General features: G+C 37.9%; 1 protein-coding gene across 1 annotated transcript in view; it reads right to left on the reverse strand.

Annotated features, from left to right (window-relative positions):
- NOL10 (nucleolar protein 10) overlaps nucleotides 1-20,887 on the reverse strand; it is a 78,675-nt gene that overhangs the window by 19,202 nt on the left and 38,586 nt on the right. The window contains exon 14 of the mRNA XM_019749090.2: nucleotides 1,871-1,997. Within this exon, the coding sequence (XP_019604649.1) occupies nucleotides 1,871-1,997 (127 nt within the window). The remainder of the gene's footprint in view (nucleotides 1-1,870; nucleotides 1,998-20,887) is intronic.

Genomic DNA, 20,887 nt, shown 5'->3' on the forward strand with positions numbered 1-20,887 from the left:
ATGATGAAAAAGGCTTTATGAACCATGACAGGCTGGTAAAGAACGGCTCCTTATACTAGGGGTTCTCAGATTTTCAGATTCCACAAACCAGTTCAATTTAAAAAACAATAATTGGGGTCCACACGAAGTTGCCATCTTTTACGCTGCCAAGTAGGAAGTAGTGGTAGTGGTGATGGCAAGATCACTGTCATCGCCCATAATTTCCAAAAACAAAGGACACTGTCACAACAATAATGTAGAAAGGGAATGTTTTTTTCCCCAAGAAAGAACAGCTGACAAATTTACACCAACATATATAACCATACATATGCCCATTAACATGTATATTCTATGCACACACTTCATCACGATGAACAAAAAGTTCACTGCTTCAGCCCTACTTGGAACAATGTCTTTCAGAGGGTTTCCTAGTCTTAGTACATTACATTTAGAATTAGTGGTGCTGGCAATCAAATAAGGGTGCTCTGCTTATGTCACAGAAATTATTTATTCATTGCGAGTATCTACAGAGAGAAAGGTTAGGAGAATAATCTTCAAAATAAGACCACGTGTGATATACCCACATAAACAGCAGCTTTAGTTAGCATGATACTAAATGACTATGTTTCCAAGGAAAACTTTATCCCGATTTCCAAATTTTAAAAGTAAACATCCCTCTAGACCTGAAAATCAGGTTACTAGGCAAAACCACACAGATATACAAAATAGTATACATTACAGGACAACATCAGAAGGCAAAGTTAGAAGAATCTCATAAAGTAATTATAAGACTTGGTCAGAAAAATACTTCCCTAGAATTCGCTAGGTTAGTAAAACTACAGGGTCTGGACTTTCACAGTGGAATCAAAAAAAGGAAAAAAAAATGAGGGCCGAACCTTAATAAAATGTACCGATGTACAACAATCTGCATTTAGGTCCCTGCATGTGTGTTTTTATCATTTTTGTTTCCTCTAGTAAGTGTTTAAAACATTTATGTCACAGTATTATTCCCATTCTAAGTTAGGTCAGAAATAAAAACCCGCAGAAAGCTTTTCAGATTGAAACAATTCTAAACAGAGAATCTGACAGCAGCAGCACAGTCGGCTCTACAGAGCACCAGTCCCAAGAGGTCTTCTGAGGAAGAAGTCTCTGTGAGCAGTAAGTTTGGGAAACGTTTCCTCCCCTTTCTGGAGACTTACAGCGCATGAAGACAGTAAGGCTCTAAGAAGTCTGTAAGCAAAGAAACTGGTTTAACTTGGCTTAACCTAGCATTTCTCCAACTCATTTGCCACAAATCTCTTAAAATAATAGTTAACATTCACTTATGTTTAGACACCATGCTGAGTACTTTCCAGGCATTATCAGATTCATTCTCCAAGCAACCCTATGTGTGGGTGTCATTATACTGCCGTTTTATAGACGAGGAAACCAAGGCATAAACAAGTTGGCCAAGCCGTTAGGTTTTGGACCAGGTCTTTCTATAAGCAAACCTAAAAGGCAGCCAGAAATCATTTACTTGTAATCTCTGAGATTTTTCAAAACATTATTATATTCAAATAGTACTTGAAAAAACAAATCACTTCTTTCTCGACACATTTTTTTCTACCACAGGTAATATGCTAAAAAAAAATTAGCCCTCATTTAAGATACAAAAAAGCTTCAGTAAGTTGAATTTATCTGAATCTTTCTCTAAGCAGAGATTACAAACTTGACAATATATATTATGTTTAATATCTGATTTGGCAGAAAGAGAAGATTTGGAAAAATCAGATAAACAGTGGTATTTAGAAGATAAATTTAGAAGATAAATACCACTTCTAAAACGTACAAAATTAAAAAAACAAGTAGAAATAAAATAATCTTATAATCGTTTCATCATAATACTTTTTACCTAAATTTTCAAGGTCCTTCTTGGTGACAAATTTGTAATCATCGTAAACTGTGCTTTCCGGATTCTCTTCCAATTCTTCTGTCAAGTTGTCTAAGAAGGAGCACCACCTGGGTGCAGGACCCAAAACCTGCGGGAGTCCATGGAAAGGTTAGCACAGGCATGTTCTGACCAGGTCAACTAAGAGTTAGTTTAGATCAGATCTCCTTAAACATAATTTTTAAATCCTTCATTCTATCAAAAGTAGTGAAAATAATGACAATATGCATAATCAACAAGTATTTAATGGAAGAGAATAAACAATAGGAAGAATTTAGGCTTGAAAGGGAACAATCTCACTTAGTCTGGGATACAAAGATATCAATGACTAGTCTTACATTAGAACTATGAAAATACAAATAATTCAGGTACTTACAATAACACACCCATTTATCTATCACCTCTCTTATTCAAAGCAATACTAGAATCTAAAAAAGGATACTTGGTATATCAGAGTTTTTACGTTTGCCACTCATGACAAACAGAAGTCTGAAAGGAGAATTGTATTTTTTTAAGGGTTTTCAACTAATTACTTGATAATTACATTCGCTCCTCTATGGTCCACTTCACTTAATTCATTAAAAATTAAAATTCTATATAAAAATTCTTCAGATTTAATCTAAAAAGGGTCGCCAGGATCCATGAGTTAGTCTCAAATGAAAGGTTGAGGAACAAAGGACTGAACAGAATTTATAACCAACAAATAATACACGAATGCATCAGTTTGTAATCCAATAACTTCCATAAAACACTGATTGCTTTTTACTGTTTTGCTCTTGGCACAGGTCTTTCGAAGCAGAGGCCTCACCCACTGAGGTCCATGCTTACCCCAGAGGAAACACTGCTCACTCAGTGGGAGACCGATCCTACTGAAAACCTCTCCGAAGTGGAGGCTTTCAGAAGCGAGAACACTGGGCTCTGACAAAATGGAACTTCCACTGACTACCTGCCTGTGAATTTTGATAGTAACCAATTATACAGGAAAAATAACACACACAAAAACAACAGAAACCATAATGGAAATTATTAAATCTAGCTTACACTTTTTGGAGAAAGAAGGTGGGAGGAAGAGTTACAACAAAGAAAAATGGCCCCTCGTCCCTCTTCAATCAAAATAAAAAGTAGATGTTAGATACAGCCATACTAATTTAGTTATATTATTTTGCCTGATTAGAAAGGGTGACCCCACCCATACCACCACAGGCTGTGGGGCTCATGAAGATGAAAAACAACTCTTAACGAGCATAGCTGGAGTCCTATCAGAAGTTTCTCATATTAGCGTAATCTGTACAATTTTTGAAAGCAGAAGGAAAGGTTTTACACACTAAGTGGTTTAACCCTAACCTAAAAGACAAACCTTCAAGAAATGCAAGTGATTTTCTAAAAATTCAAGGTAGAACACTTTTAAAAGAAATTGCTAAGATTTTAAGCAATTTTAGGACAGTAGTTGAAGTTAACAAATATCGATATTAAATGCGACTACACATAAAGCACTGTGCTAAAGCCACGTCCCTGACCGCAGTCTTCCTGGAATTTAGAATCCAGCTGGAGCAGAGAGACGTGTGCGTGTGCGTGAGCACACACAGCACACACCGTTGTTTAAAGCGATGCATTGAGACTGTCATGAGGAAGACGGGAGGGCTGGAGAAAAGGGCAGGTTGCGACACTGAGTAAGTACATTTGAAAGAACTTCGGGTTGGAATGATCACGTGAGCAAGCTAGGAAAATCATGGGGCACCTTCTGAGAACGAGAGGTTAGGCACTTGCAACTACAGGGGTATCTGCCTCCCATCAGTCATAAATCATTCAATGCTAAGCTCTACCATGTATTGGTGTCCGACCTACAACTGCAATCTTCTCTTTTACATAGGAAGAAAGTACACTGACTGTTATCACTTTTCTAGAATATAAGATCCAAGATACTGTCCTCTTGGGAGGGTAGGTACTTCATCTGTTTTAAATGCTGAATTTCCAGTACCTAGAACATTGCCTGTCAACTAGCAGGTGTCCAATAAATATTTCATAAATAAATCTACTCAAACATACAACACATACGAATCCATTCATGAATTTCTTGTGCATAAGGTACTAAGACTTAAAGGGTCCTGTTTGGCAAAAGTATTTTTTAAAATTGTCTAACCGTCCTTATTCTGATAAAAACACTCAAAATACCTCACTATAAAACTACTGGATATTAAGAATACTTTTTGGAAAAGGCAGACCTACTTTGCTTATGCAAGGGGGCTACCAAAGGACCTCATGATAAAGTAGTATCATCTTTAAAACTGAAATCAGTCAGAAACATGGGCTTCAAAGACAATAAAAACATTACACTGTGTTTACTGACTTTTCTTAGGGGGAGGAGGGAGGGGTAGAAACATCAAAATATCAGAGCAGATCTAAATTTACTTTCACGTAGTCCTTTTTTATAATGTCCCAACAACATTCCTCTTGATTAGTTACCTAGGTTGTAATGGAAATGTTTTAAATTGCCTCTCAGGGACAGGTCTGGTTATGGTAAATAATCTCTGCCATCAAATTCATGGCCATTAAATTTTACAGGAGGAAATATTTCCATCAAAAACAAAATTAAATCTAATGGGTTGACTTTATTAACCACGTTTCCGTAGTTCTTTTTCAGAGAGAGAGAGAGAGAAAAAAAACATCAGAACAATCATAACAAAGTTGAAATTACTGATTTAACTTGCATTCACCTCACATTTTATCTACAGTAGAACTTTCCTCCGAGGTCTACCATTAAGCTGCAAAAACAGCGGCTAGCTTCCCAGTATGGAGGGCTTAACCACACGCACTGCCCTCTGATATACCTAAAATGACCACAATATTAACTAATTAATGTATAACAATTCCTTGCTGTCTTCTTTCATAAAATATGTTAAACCTTTAACTAATCCTTGAAAATCTATTAATTTACTTCCTAAATTTCAGGCTTTACAACTTGAAGAAAACATCCTTTTTAACCACTGGTATGCTATTACTACTTCATCAAGTTTCTAGGTTTTCTGTATAGTCCTTATAGTGCTGTATTACATACTTTAGTCAAAACCGATTATTGCTTGTTTATCTATATTTTATGCACCTTAAGAGTTTTGATTGTTTCAGAAAATTGGTGACAACTGTTCTATTTTAAACTTCTATTATCCGTTAATGACATTCCACTTTTTATTTATAAAAATTTCCTAACGTCACAGGTCAGTAACAGTAGAGAACTGGAAACTGATTCATCAAACTGCTATAAAGGGGTACTGTGGGTCCCTTAGCAACTTTATTGCCAACCAATCTCAAAGGAAATACTTGGTCCTCCAAAATAGGAAAGAATCTTTATTAACATGTGGTGGAAAGGCCTTGCCTCAAATGTCGCCACGTATCTGCTTGCTCTAACCCCTTCGAGTAGATGAACTAATTAAAAAATACATGAAGACACATGCCACGTGCACAGGATTATCTACTCTACAATTACAGTCGGCCTTTAAAATGTTACTTGTATGTGCTTAATTGCAAAACTCAAAATTCTCATATATTCTGGTAATGGACAAAAAAGAATTTTATTATTTTCCTACTATTAATATGAAAGAAAATAATTGATAACAGAACAATTAAATTTGAAATTATTATCTGGAGTTTTTAACTAATAATTTAAGAAACACTTTAAAAAATTCTGGCAACTAAGAAACCTCTCTTTTTTTTTAAAAGAAAATTCTCCACTAGTCCATTTGGTAGAACTGTGTCAACAAACAATAAATAACTTTGGAACAAAATGGGTTTATGCATGGGAAACTTTAACTGATATATAATTACATCAGAACATGTGGAAGTATATAATATATCTAAGTATATGCAGTTGATTTTTTAGAATATTCTTTAAAAAAAATTTCAAAATGCACTGCAGCATACAATGTGCAGTGGGACACATATTTGAATGATAACTGGAAAGAGAATGATGATAATATGAGGGACTAATGTCACATGGAAGGAGGACTTAAGCATATTCTGTTAAGTTCAGACAATAAAACTAAACTCATGAAATATAAGGAGGTAGGTTGTCATTTATCACACATGTATTGACTTCCACAGTTAGTATGTTCCAGGCACAGTACACCCTATAAAATTAGGCAGTAGAATGAAATCCAATAGGAAAAGAGTTGTTTCACACACAGCAATACGTGTGTGGAAGGACGAGATTCTTAATTTCCTCAACTTCATTCATTCATTCACTCAACAGGTTAATTGACCGTTTACTAAAAGGTAAGTGCTGGCTTTCAAATATAAGTAAAACAAAGTTTGGAAAACAATCAAGAACAATATATTGTGATTAATGCCACAGAAGAGAAATCTTAAAATGGTTCTAGGGAGCCCTTTATCTGCTGAGATAAGAGATCAAGATAGTGTTGAAGGAGAAAATGTTATCTTGAAAAACATTAAGAGATTATGATTTTATACTCAGTAAAACGTAACTGTGATACTAAATAGTTAGAATTTAATGCTATATAAAATTAATATACATTTTACTCAATTATACAGAAGATGCCTGGTTAGAAGAATTGTCAGTTTTACATGATCTTCTATTACCACAATCCTGGAGACTCAATTTAAACATTATGTTATAATATCATTGAACAGATAAGAACTACACTTACTGACAAGTAACAAAGAAGAATTTGAATATAAAATATTTTACCACCTAGCAACCATGTAAATGATCTAAGTAATTTGTTATAGATCTGTTTTCAGGACATTCTAAAAGTAGATATAAATATCAGTTCTGAAACAAGAGCAATGATAAGAACAATTACGAATAGCAAAAAGAAGTAGTAATAGCAACTCGCACTGTTAAGAGGCATGGAGATTTTATCCCCTATTAAAATTTTAAACTACATCTAACCAGAAATCTGTCACTTGTACTATAAGCTGTAACTCTTTATCAGAAACTACTGGGGCCAAAAGGGGTTGAAACCCAGATTTTTTTGCATTTTAGAAAGGTAATACAGTATGTATACTATATATTACACAAAAGCTTCAGTGGGGTCGGGGTGAGGGTCGGTCCGTAATCAAACACAGTATCTCTGGAGCAAACTCCATATGGTTTCACACCAGTGATTTGGGATAAATAAAGACTAGAAAAAGCCTCATCATTACATGTCACGTTTGAGCTTTAATGAAGCAGGTCAGGTCAGGTTTTGCAATCAACGAGTTATAACCAAATTTCAGGGCTTTCCGGATTTCAGGATTGCAGATCAGAGACAATGGAGGTATATACTATACTGCAAATATCATTAACCACCATTATGATTAATGATAATTTTGCTAATTGCATAGCTTGCAATCTCCAGTAGGATTTTGCCAACTAAGAAGACCAACTCTGCAATACATACACTCAAAGGAAAATTCCCTTTCCAAACTTTTCCTCCATTCTTGGTTCCAAGGCACCACTAGCAACAGCAAGTATTTTCAAATTCTGACAGTGAGGGCTGAGTAATAACTGATCACCAGCCTAAGACGAGAGAGACAGCTGGGTGAGCCGAGGGAGTGTCCATGCATTTAAGCATGTAATTGCATTTGCAACATAACGAGCTGCCTAATTGTATACCCAAGTTTATATGCATTAGCGTGAGCAATTATGAGTCATTTAAAGGTACTCTAGTGTGCTGCTTTGTTCTCTTATTCCTAAAAATCGGATTAGCAAAGAAGCAATTTGATTTCAACACTTTAAAAGATTTATTTAAAAAGGAGAAAAATTTTCCAGGATTTCAATTTTGATTTCATTTTTGAAAAATAGTTTAGGCACTGAAAGAAAATGATAAGAAAAATAAGGCAAGTGAAAAAAAATGTACGATTGCTTATGTCATTGTCTCACTATGTAGCGGATCAAACCAATAGTCAATCTATGTGAGGCTCTGTGAGTACAAAAAGGCATACAGTGGAGGGCCTGTACTCAAGGGTTAGGGGAGACAGGACACTGGATGCAAACGTCTAAGTACAAAATTAAAATCGACAGTAAGAACTACAGAGAACTTGCAGTTAATAATGGCACACTAACTACACATTTTTATCTCTGTCCGAAGCCTAGTTAAAATGACAGTAAATCAGTATAAAAAAGGCATTAATCTTCAAGGAAAAAAGAAGAAAATACAGTGGGTAAGGGAGTTAACATGGTAAATGCTGGGTGCTCACAGAGGCAAATAACAAACAGAAAGGAGATGTGATTCTTCCCTTAGTCTCTGAGACCCAGCACTTCGAGGGCCCATGTATCTGGGAACATGGGCCTGAACGGAGGGGAGGTGACGGAGCGGATGAATACTTAAGCCCCACTGCCCCTTGGGGGATCAGAGGATAACTCTGGAGAAACTGAGGAAAGCTGCCCCACATAAGTGGATACCAGGCACAGGTGACTTGAGCTGTGGGGCTGAAATGAGCAGAATTAAATGGCAGTTTACATATCAAACTGTGTGACCCTCAGCTCCTTTTTTCAGCTCCCAGCAGCCAAGCACAGGTTGCTGTGCTTCCACTCCTGCCAGCCTAAATGCCCAACATTCCCAACAAGAAATTGGGGGGGGGGGGGGGTTCTTCTTCATAGAAAAGGAGAGATCCCTGAAGATATACTTACTGATGTTGATATCTGGGAATCCTCTAACAGTCATTAGCTGAAGAGTCAGCATGAAAACACACGTAGACAAGACAATCACATACAATAGGAGCTTCTAATCAGCATTTCAGTGCCTTATTCTTAAATAAGAATAGACTGCCAAAGATTGCCACTCATTTAGTCAACAAATATTTAGTTATTATCAAGCAGTTTTCTCTTCACTGTAGAGAGCAGGGAACAAAACAAATAAGAATCTCTACCTTTAAAGAGCTTATATCCCATAAATAAACAAAGGAAAGACAGGATAGAGCATGACAGAGTGAAAATTTTTGATTTATGGAGAAAATGAAGCAGGGAAAGATGATGGAGGACACAGGGAAGGGGAGGAGGGATGGACAGGAAGCTGAGGTGACAACTACATACAGACCCGGAGGAGAGGAGGGAATGAACTAGGAGAGCATCTGGCAAGTGCAAAGGCCCTGAGGTCAGAATTGCTCGGCATTATTTGGGGATCAGCAAAAGCACAACCTAGTATGGCTTAAACAGAGGGAGCGACGGGGAGGTAGAGGGCTATATGAGTAGGGCCTTATAGGCCACTGCAGGACTGGACCTTTTCCTCTCAGTGAGATGGAAGTCACTGGAAGGTTCCAAGCAGAGAAGTGACATGATCTGACTTGCATTTACAAGGATCACTCTGCAAAAGCTGGGGAGACTTATTGGTTCTAGGCATTTAAGGAAATTTCTGTTCAATCATTAGCTGACAATTAAGTGAACCAAGCAGACTTTGGTGGCCACATGTAATAAAGAAATCATATTTTACAGACTGAATCCAGAAGAGTCATCAAACAAACAGCAACGACAACAATGAACTTGGGTGGAGGGGAGAGTCTGAGTTCCCAAAACGGCCAAATTACATTATCTAAAACATCTAGTTTTCAACAAAAAATTACAAGACATGAAAGAAAAGCAAGGCCCATACATGGGGGGTGGGGAGGGAAGAAGAGGAGGGAGAGAAGCAGTCAAGAGAACCTACCTTTTGAAGCAGTTCAAGCATTGGACTTACCAGACACAGACTTTAAAACAGCTATTATAGATGGGCGTAAAGAACTAAAAAGAAACCATGTCTAAAGAACTAAAGTACAAGAACAAATGTCCCATGAAATAGAGAATACTAATAAAGAGATTGAAACTATAAAAAAATAACTAAATAAAAGTTCTGGAATGGAAAAATACAATAATTGAAATTAAAAAATTCAGCAGAGGGCTCAACAACAGATAAAAATTGGCAGAAGAAAGATCAGCAGACTTGAAGGTGGGTCAATTGAGATTATCCAAACTGAGAGACAGAAAGAAAACTGAACAGAGCCTCAGAGATCCGTGGGGTGTCATCAAACACATAATGGGAGCCCGAGGAGAAGAGAAACAAAGGGAGTGAAAGAATATCTGAAGAAATAATGACCAAAAATGTCTCAAATTTGGTAAAATAATAATAATACGCACATCCAAGAAGTTCGACTCCAAGTAAAACAAATTCAAAGAGAGCCAGACCTAGACACCGACAGTCAAATTGTGAAAAGACAAAGAGAGAACCCTGAAAGCATCAGGAGAAAATGACGCATCATGTAAAAGGTATTCTCAGTAAGACTAGCAGGGGATTTCTCTCGTCATGTAAAAGATAACTCCATAATGCAATAATTATAAATCGAAGTTGATAGGCACACAATGTTTAAAGATATAATTTGAAGCAATAAATGCACACAAGAGGAAGGAAATGGGGGCTACATAGGAATAAAATTTTTGTATACTACGGAAATTTAATTGGTATTAATCTGAACTAAATTGCTATAAATTAAGATGTTATTGGTAAACTTCAGGGCAACCACTAAGAAAATAACTCAAAAATATACAGTAAAATAAACAAAAAGGGAATTAGTAGTATACTAGAAAATATCTATGTAACACAAAAGCCAGTAATGAAGAAATTAGGGCACACAGATGACATAAGACATCTATAAATCAAACAGCAAAAAAGCAGACATAAATCTTACTTTACTAGTAATGACAATAAATGTAAATGGATTGAAAAAAACATGATCCAACTACATACTGTTTATAAGAGACACATTTTAGATTAAAAAACGCAAAAAGGTTGAAAGTAAAGTTATATGGCATGGAAAAAGATAAACCATGCAAACAGTAGCCAAGAGAGCAGGAGTGTCTATACTAAGATTAGATAAAAATTGTTACCAGAGAGAGAGAAAAAAAGGTTTGATGACAATAAAAGGGCCATTCCATCAAGAAGATATAACAATTACAAACATATATGTATGTACCTAAGAGTCCCAAAATACATGAAGCAAAAACTGAAAGTGAGAAATACACCATTCAATAATAATACCTGGAGATTTCAATATCCCACTTTCAATAATGAATAGAACAGCTAGACAGAGGACAGCCAAGACACAGAATACCTGAACAACAATACAATGCAACTAACTAGTTCTAATAACAGACATCTAAAGCAGCCTCCACACACACAGTAAGAGCAGAATACACATTTTTAAGTGCACATGGAATTCTCCAGGACAGACTCTGCGCCAGGCTACGAAACCAGTCTCAACAAATTTAAAAAGACTGAGGTCAAACAAAGCATGTCCTCTGACCACAATGGAATGAAATTAGAAACTAGTTACAGAAGGAAACCTGGGAAATTCACAAATATCCTTTATATATCTCATAGAAAATCGAACCCATAGCATATAAAAAGGATTAGACTCAATTACCAAGTGGGATTTGTCCAAAGAATGCAAGGCTGGTTTGACATATGAAAATCAAAAGAAAAAAGGACAAAAGCTGTATCATTTCAAAAGACACAGAAAACACATTTGACAAAATCCAACCCCAATTCGCGATAAAAACATTCAACAAATCAGAAAGACAAAGGAACTTAACTTCTAAAAAACATCTATGAAAAACCCACAGCTAACATCGTACTTAATGGTGAAAGACTGAATGCTTTTTCCTGAAGATTAGAAACAAGACAAAGGTGTCTGCTTCCCCACTTCTATTCAGGTTGAAAGTAAAGTTATATGGCATGGAAAAAGATATACCATGCCATCATACTGGAAGGTCTAGCCAGGACAATTAGCCAAGAATATGAAATAAAAGCCATCCAGAGATTGGAAAAGAAGTAAAACTATCTCTATTGGTAGTGTACTCACTGCTGTACCGTAGCAATGAACTAGGCAAAAATGAATTAAGAAAGCAGTTCCATTTACAATACTTTGGAATAAATTTAACCTCAACATGTAAGATTAAAACTACACTGTACACTGACAACTATAAAACCTTGTTGAAAGAAATTAAAGACTTAAATAAAAAGACTTTCCAGTTCATGAACTGGAAAATTTAATGTTGTTAAGACTGCAATACTCAAAATGGATCAAGAACCTAAATGTAAGAGCAAAAACTATAAACTCTTTGAAGAGAACTTAAGTGTAAACCTTCTTGTATTTGGATTATAAAATTCCACTCTTCCAAAACCTGGATGAGACAATGGTTTGAGATATGACACGAGAAGGAAAGTGAAACGACAACCTACAGAGTGGGAGAAAATATTTGCAGATCATCTATGTGATAAAGGTCCAGTATCATCTAGAATATATAAAGACTCAACAATAAAAAGACGAATAGCCTAATTTACAAATGGGCAAAGATTTGAAAAGACATTTCTCCAAAGAAGTTATAAAAATGACTATTGAGTACATGAAAAGATGCTCAACATCATTAGTCATTAGGGAAATGCAGATCAGAACCACAATAAGGTATCCGGCTGTACCCACCAGGCTTTCTACCAAAAGCAACGGAAGGCAACAAGTTGATGACAATGCAGAGAAACTGGAACCCTCATACACTGCTGGTGGGAATGTAAAATAGTTCAGCCGCTGTGGAAAACAGTTTGGCAGGTCTTCCAAAAGTCAAGCACAGTTACCATATAATCCAGCAATTGTACTCCTAAGTATACACCCAAGAACTGAAAACACATGTCTACACAAAAATTTGTATGAAGGCTTAGCAACATTATTTATAGGAGCCCATAGTAGAAACAACCCAAAGGTACATCAACTAATGAGTGGATTAACAAGATGTGGTGTATGTATACAATGGAATATTATTCGACAATAAAAAGGAATGAGGTATGGATACATAGTACAACACGGATAGACCTTGAAAACATGCTCAGTGAAAGAAGTCAAACACAAAAGGCCACACATGGTATGACTCTATTTATGTGGAATGTCTAGAACAGGCAAATCCACAGAAATGGAAAGTAGATTAGTGGTTACCAGGGGGTTGGAGGAGGGAGATGGGGAGTGACTGGTCTGGAGCTTACTTTTGGTGCGATGAAACATTGTGAAATTGATGGTGGTGATCACCACACAACACTGAATATACTAAACCCACTGAATTATATACTGTACAAGGATTAACTTGATGACATGGGAATTACACCTTGATAAAGTGGTGATTTTGAAAAAAATCTAATTAAGGATCACACACGGCATTAAGTTATTATGTCTCTTGAGTTTCCTTTAATCTAGAAGAGTCCCTCACCTTTGCTGCCTTTCAGGATGTTGACATTGTCTAAGAGTTCAGGCCAGCTGATTTGTAGAAGCCCCACAATCTTCATCTGCTGACTATTCCTCAGAATTCGATTCAGTTAAACATATCTGGCAAGAATGCACAGGTGGTGTGTGCCAAAAGAACACTTAAAACTGTTCCCACATTAAGCATTTGGCTTTGCATGATTAATGTTTGTGAACGCACATGCTTATAGTATTTTATGTTCATACTTTTGTATTTTTTCATTGGTGTTTTTGAATTCCTGGTATAACATGAGTTTCAAGGAAAGAGGGTCCAATAAAGGTTTGTCTGGGGACCATATCCCAGGAACCAACAAGGCCATAACTCCTGATGAAGCTACCCTGGGCTGTAGGAGAGGCCAGAAAGATGCAAGAAGTACTTATCACACTCCCCACCACTCCGCCCCACCACCACCACCACACACACACACACACACACACACACCACACAGGAAAGATGGGTAGGACTGGGGGTAGGTCACACCTCAGTTCTTTTCTAAAGGAGCTAATCTGAAATTACCTTTTAGCAAACATCTGAAAAGAGCAAACCTACAGATACACTATCCCATTTCATTATTTCACCAAATGAAAAGACCTACAAAATCATACCACGCCTTTCCTTTTTAAAACTTTTCAATTTATTTGAAGTGCTAGGATGCAAGAAAACCTCTGGGAAACCAAACTAGCAATTTACTGAAAACTAACCATATATACCCACTGGAGATGGACTGGTTTTGAGCTTAGCGACCTTTAGAACACCAAACAGTCCTGCTAAATTTAGGAATAGGAAAAATAGAATTACTCTCAAATGAAAAACTGCAATTTAGGAGAGCAAAAATTTTAATCAAGACCATGAAATTGCTTCATAAAACAAATCTCTTAAAGTTCTTTAAGTATTCAAACTGCATTATACTTAATCTAAGTAATTCTAGGTAGAAAGAAAAGCTTTGCATTTGTCTGCTTCCCTGAAAGTTACAAACAATGCCATAAAAAGCATGAAAAGATCCTCAGCTTCCATCTTCCTTCAATTCTCAAGAAAACAGTAAAAACATCTTAAGATGGTCCCAATCTTCTTCGTAGGCCACTGTTAAATAGGAAAAACATGTTTCTTTGAAGGTCTCCCATTCATTCTTTCCTGAAGAGCCTGGCCCAGCACCTCTGCCACAAATCAGCATTTGATGTTTACCATCACATCACACTTGAAATCCCACTCAGTTTCCTAGAGTTCACATCCAGGGTTTGTAGTTACAAGAACTCCAAGCAACGTTCAAGTCCTCTACTTCCAGCCTTTCCTCTCCCAATTTCCTAATTATGCTAAAAATACTCAGCCCTGACAGCTACGTCTGCACACACGCACACACACAACCGCCCTGTGGGTGCTGAAGGCACTAGGCCAATTTTATCATATGAGAATGCATTTAGCTTTTTGATCACACACCTGGTAATGCACACTCTCCAAGATCTTGTTTTGTCATTTTATTCCTGCCAAGAGTTACACAGATGGCTTTAGCGTGTCATCCTGGTTACCACATCAGTAGTTTCCTGGTTCTATCCTACTTCCTTGAAGGCAAAGGAATTTATTAATAATTTTTCAGCATAACCTTATGCCTTCCGATTCTTAATTCTGACGTCTATGCAAAAACTAAGGGTATCTTAATATTTAAAAATATCTAGGGATAGAAACTTTGCAGAAACAAAGGAAGAGTAAAATGTTTTGAAATTTACGTCCACTTTTCCTCAAGGTTCTATACCTTAACAGTGCTATTCCAGGAAGGTCAAAAAATATTTGGCTACTGTTTAGCATTTTCCGTAAGATTTTTTTTCCTTTTAGCAGTTACTGTTTATCTACAGGTTGCCATGCATGGAACTAGGAAATCCTGAAGAATAAAACTTAAATTCAAGCAAAATAAGATTTCCCATATATCTCTAAAGAAAGCCAAGGAGAGCATTATACTGGCAGAGCAAAAGAAGAGGGTAAAAGAACCCAATTTTGACTCATAATTGAGTAAAATATGGCCAACCACTAATTGCTTAAGTAACTTTCTACAACCCTAAGTAGAATGTCTATTTTAGAGTTTTAAATATGTATATTTCCCATTGAAATGATGAAAAGGATTCTCGCATGTGACAACATATTGTCCTATTAAGATATGTGATACGTGTATGCAGGGGTGTGAGAGGGAAGTAGTGTAGACACCGCCTTAGTCTATTCTTAGTGAAGTCTTAGAATATGTTAGGTCTCTGAATGTTAGGTCTCAGGGACCTTGACTTAATGTTAGATCTCTGAATGTTAACAGAATACATTTCAAACACTTCATGTAAAATCGAACCATTTTCAGAAAAAGAGCTTTACAACAAAAGCCATACACATAATGAAATCTTTAAATTCAGAATTAAAGGAAAGTTATGTAGTTTGGTGGGGGGGGGGGGAGTGACGAAAAGTAAAAGACCACATATAGCTGAACCAAAACTTAACCTTAGGCTCCCTGGCAACCAATGTAAAAAGAGATGTACAACAAGGTAGAAAGATATCCTTTACTAGATAAAGGCAGGTATACTGACATGTCTGGAAGAGAAACTCTCTCTTGGAACTAAACTCAACAAGCATATCGTTGATCTTTCTTTAAGGGACTCCAACACTGAACAGTATTTCTTTAAAAGACATTTACAAAAGAAATTTCCTATGACCGTTAAACATCAATGACACACCATTAAACTTTCATTCAAAAACCAAAGTAACGTGGTGCAAGCAAGCAGCTTGATGCCGTAACTCGGCTCTGGCAGAATTACAGCTGCCTTGACCAGTACAGTAGCCGCTGGCCACATGTGGCTATTTCAATTTAAATTCATTAAAATGAAACAAGATGTAAAATGCCGTTCTTTAGGTGCACTACCCACATTCCAAGTGCTCCACAGCCACACGTGGCCAGTGAATGTTGTACTGGCCAGAGCACACCTAGAACGTTTCCATCATCACAGAAACGTCTACTGAGCAGCACTGGTTTAGAGAATTCAAAGAAACGGGTGGTAAATATCCATGACTAGGAAACTAGGTAAATACATTAGGACATATCTGTATAATAAAATACTACGCAAACAATGGGTTTGATTTATATGTGCTGATCACATTGCTATATTAGTAAGTGACAAAAACAACTCTCCATAAAGAGATCTCAGTTCTGCTAAAATACACGTCAGAGTGTGTATACATTTATGTGTGGGGGGCGGAGGGAGAACTGAGTTCATTCTGCAAAGAATGTGTACCATCCTGTTAATAATGGTGGTGGGAGGGGTGGTTATGAAGGACTTCTCATTTCTAGGTTATGTATTTTTACAATGATTATTTTTTTAAAGTATTTTTTTTTAAAGCAAACAAATAATATTCCCAAAAAGACAGAGGCACAGATACAGATAATACGTACATAGTTACCAAGGGTTAACAAGCCATTTACAAAATTGAACTGAAACATCAATTATTTCAGGTAATCTTTATAAAGAAGCAATGCCCAGCCCGTAATTCGGGATTGAGGCCCTTACTGACACCTGGATCGGTACTGGAAGAGACTTTCCGAGTGCGCCTAAGAAAGATGAATTTTTTCCCCTCTGGGAATTTCAAAAACCTAATAATATTATCTGAAGCTCCAGAGTTTTAACACATACACATGGGAGAGAGAATTCAGGACAACTGAACATTTCCAAACTGAATTTAGCATCTACTCCTCCATCGGTAGCTTTTGTCTTTGCGAGTGGTCCCACGGTTCATTCAGCTCCCCACCTCCCCCTTAGATTCCAGTCCCAGGGGTCACCAAGCTCTAAGAATGTACCTTCTTACTGTCGCTTACATCTGTCCCCTCCATCACCCACTGCCTTCTGACACACATATCTGATCTCACGCCCCTGAATAAAAGACTTCAAAGGGGGCCACACTACCTAAAATCATAAAAAGCAAAACTTTAATATGGTACAAAAGGGTCGGGGTTAGGTCCTGACACCGCTCTAGGTTTACTATCTCCTGCCCCTCCCGAGCTCTTCCTGAACAGACTGCACAGAGCTGAGGCTTAGTGTCTGTTCCCATTCCCTGTGTGTAGAATGACCTCCCGGATTCCGCTGCCCTTCTCACCTCTTCCTTGTCTCATTCTTCCAGAATGCCCTTCAAAATTCAACTCAGGCATCCGCATTCCCTCTCACTCTCCTACTCATGGGAAGGTGACTTTTCTATGCTGTCGTGCGGGGCGGCCTGCGGGGTCTCTGGTCCCGCTCCCCATGTAAGAACACAGGACATGGTGAGGCCAAAAAGGAACACCCATGGAGCCACAGGTAGGTGAGTCAGACCACTATATTCTCTCTGGCGGCTGGGCAAGACACACGCAGTAGTAGCCACACGATCCGCAGTCCGCCATTCACTTCTCTGCCTGCCAACCAACCAACCCATCAACTCAGCCCCGCAGCTATATCAGTAGCCAATTGGCCAACCAGTCGAGCCAGCACCTCCCCACGCAAGGCCGAGAGCCTGGAAACTGCTCTCTGGGACTGTCCCCACAATGTGCTCCTATCCCACTCCCTTATCAATTGTATTGTCTGTTCCTTTACAAAACTAGACGCTCCCAGGCAGGAAGCCCACATCTTAAAACGTCTTTGGTATCCCAGGCCTTAGTGCAGGCATCTGCAAGGTGCTGCTAAGTATTTGTTTAACGAATGAATGACACAGCCTTACAAAAATTCAAACTAAAAACCAGTCAACACGTCTAGTCAAACACACACAGAGAAAAATCATAGGGTGGTATTTTCTTCAGTTACCAATATAAAAATGTTTTCAAATCAAAACAATGCGATACCACTATACACCTATTAAAGAGCTAAAATCCAAAATACTAACACCACCAAATGCTGGCGAGGATGTGGAACAACAGGAACTCTCATTCACTGCTGGCAGGAATGCAAAATAGCACAGCCACTGTGGACGGCAGTTTGGTGGTTTCTTACAAAACTAAACGTGCTCTTGTTATATGAGCCAGCAAGCACGCTCCTTGCTATCTACCCAAAGGAGTTGAAAACTATGTCCATGCGAGAACCTGCAGGTGAATGTTTAACTGCCAAGCTCGAAGCAGCAGATGTCCTTCAGTAGGTGACTGAATAAACTGTGGTCCACTCAGACAGCAGACTAGCTAGCCTTCAGCAATAAAAGGAAATGAGCTCTCAAGCCACAAAAAGGCACGGAGGAAACTTAAAGGCACATTACGAAGTGAAAGAAGCCAACCTGAAAAAGCAACATACTGTATGATTCTAACTCTATGACATTCTGGAAAAGGCAAAACTATGGAGGCAGTAAAAAGGTCAGTGGTTACCAGGGGCTTGGGGGGAGAGGGAGGAAGAGATGAACAGTGGAGCACACGAGGAGTTTTAGGGCAGTGAAACTACTCCGTCTGATACACAATGGTGGATACATGTCATTGTATGACCAGGTGTGATCACAAAATATGGTGAATGCTGCTGCCGAGTGCCATCCAACGGAAAGGCAAGGATCTTCAATACGGGAAGTGGCATGTGCAGCCTTAATAACAGTGTGTACAAGTTTCAACTTGTTTGGTACAGTCAGTTGGGTGTGAGCTATGGTTGAGAGAAGGTGTGTTTTAAAGCGTGCTGTAAATCATCCTCCATCATGACAATGCTCCGTGTCACACATCGCTTCTGGCATATGGCAATTTCTGTCAAATAAAACATTATGGTGTGTCCTCATCCACCTTATTCACTGGATCTGGCCCGTGCAACTTCTGGCTCTTCCCCAAAGTCAAAATGATTCAGGACATCGAGGCAGCCACAACAGCACAACTAAAGACACTCACGAAAGAAGACTTCCAGAACTGCTTCAGAAAGTGGCAAGAACGATGGGATAAGTGTGTTCAAAGCAAGGGGGAGTATTTTGAGGGGGATTAATGGCAATGTGTCTTCTATTGTAATAATTTTTTTTTTTAATTTAAACACTCACCATATTTTTTTTTTTTATCACACTTGGTACACGTGTCCAAATCCACAGAATGTACACCTACAGCGAATCCTAATGACTTTGGGTGATAATGACGTGCCAGTGTAGGTTCACTGATTATAACAAATGTACCACTCCGGTGCAGAATGCTGATGGTGGACGGGGGGGGTGTACACCGTGAGTGAGTGTGCGTGTGTGACAGATACAGGAACTCTCTGTTTGTTCCACTCAATTCTTCTGTGAACCTAAAACTGCTCTAAAAAATAAAGTCAATTATATGAATGAATGAATGCATGATACATGCAATATGCAAGAAATATAGATACGCAGATCTCATCTTTCTTTCAATGTGCCTCACCACTATCATTTATACATTATTTTTGTTTCAACCAAGAATAATGTTCTGTTCCTCAAAAAGGTAAATATTAAATGATTAGTGTCAATGTGAAGATCAAGTACTCATTCCCATGTAACAACTTTCAACAACTACCTTCTAGAGCAATTTAAAGTGCTAGTAATGCAAGCTAGTCCCACCTCCATCCCTCCAAAAAGCACAGGGGGAAAGCTGATACTACTGAAGCGAAGGATGGGTAGATGGGAGGGTCATTATATTTCTCTCCACTTTTATGGATATTTGAAATTTTTCTGTAAGTTTTAAAAAATGAAGTATCAATAATCATTCCTTCAAATCAGCATGTATTCAATAAGAGCCTACGAAGTACCAGACTCTGTTCTGGCACATGGGACAGAACAAAAGTGAAACAAAGGTCTGGTCTCCATGGAGCTTTCACCTGAGTACGTGGGCCTCAGAAGACAAAAAACTTCTTGGGATCTAAGAACTCTGAATCAAGGAAAGACAGCGCAAGTCTTAGAACTTTCTATTTCCTGTATAAGCAGGGCCTTTTAATTTCTTGGGTATCTGCATAACTTGCCTTCTATTTTTAAGGAAAAAAATCAAAATACAACAAAAAAGACCAGAGCAGGTAAGGGACATATTAATCAATGGAGTTGCCATGTGATTTGAGCAGTCTGGCACACTCAACAACTAAAACCTATCCTTGGCTGTGAAAACTCGTATCTATCACCACCATCTATGTGACCACACCAAGAGGACACTGGAATACTAGATTTACTTCTAACTCTATCTTGTCCAAAACAAGAATGGCAAAGAGAGCAACGCGGTCAGCTCCAAGATGAAGGTACCAGCCAGAGCTGGGAGATAAGACTTTTGGTAAATAACTGATTCAAACTAACTAGCACCTGAATAGGAAGTCATCATTTATTTTCAAGAAGATGGGCATGCCAGATGTGTAACTGTTGAAACAAAAACAAGTACCATTTGAAACATTAACATAATAAAATGTCATACGTGCATCAGATATTTCCATATGGAAATTACAAGTATTTTTACCCAGGCAGAACTGAAATTAACTTCTGAAAATGTGACAGGATGCTCAGAAAATTACTTCCTGAGTGTCACACAGTCATGCTTTCTGTGTGTCTGCTATTCTTGTGACCCAATAAATTGTGATGGGAAATGGAGAGGATTTCCTTTGCTGAGAAAAATGCCACAGATACTATGTTGCTGCCTGAAAATGTTTAGATCACAATAGGAAGCCCACGTTTCCCCTCTGTAAAGACACAAACAACTTGTTTGTATCAGAACAAAATACTTTATTAGCCACCTGACTTTTGTGCCTTACTTCCCATTTGATAGTTATGAATATATAGTTGAAAAATTATAACAGAAC

Source organism: Rhinolophus sinicus, linkage group LG05 (assembly GCF_036562045.2).
Source record: "Rhinolophus sinicus isolate RSC01 linkage group LG05, ASM3656204v1, whole genome shotgun sequence".
In the NCBI taxonomy this organism is placed as follows: domain Eukaryota; kingdom Metazoa; phylum Chordata; class Mammalia; order Chiroptera; family Rhinolophidae; genus Rhinolophus; species Rhinolophus sinicus.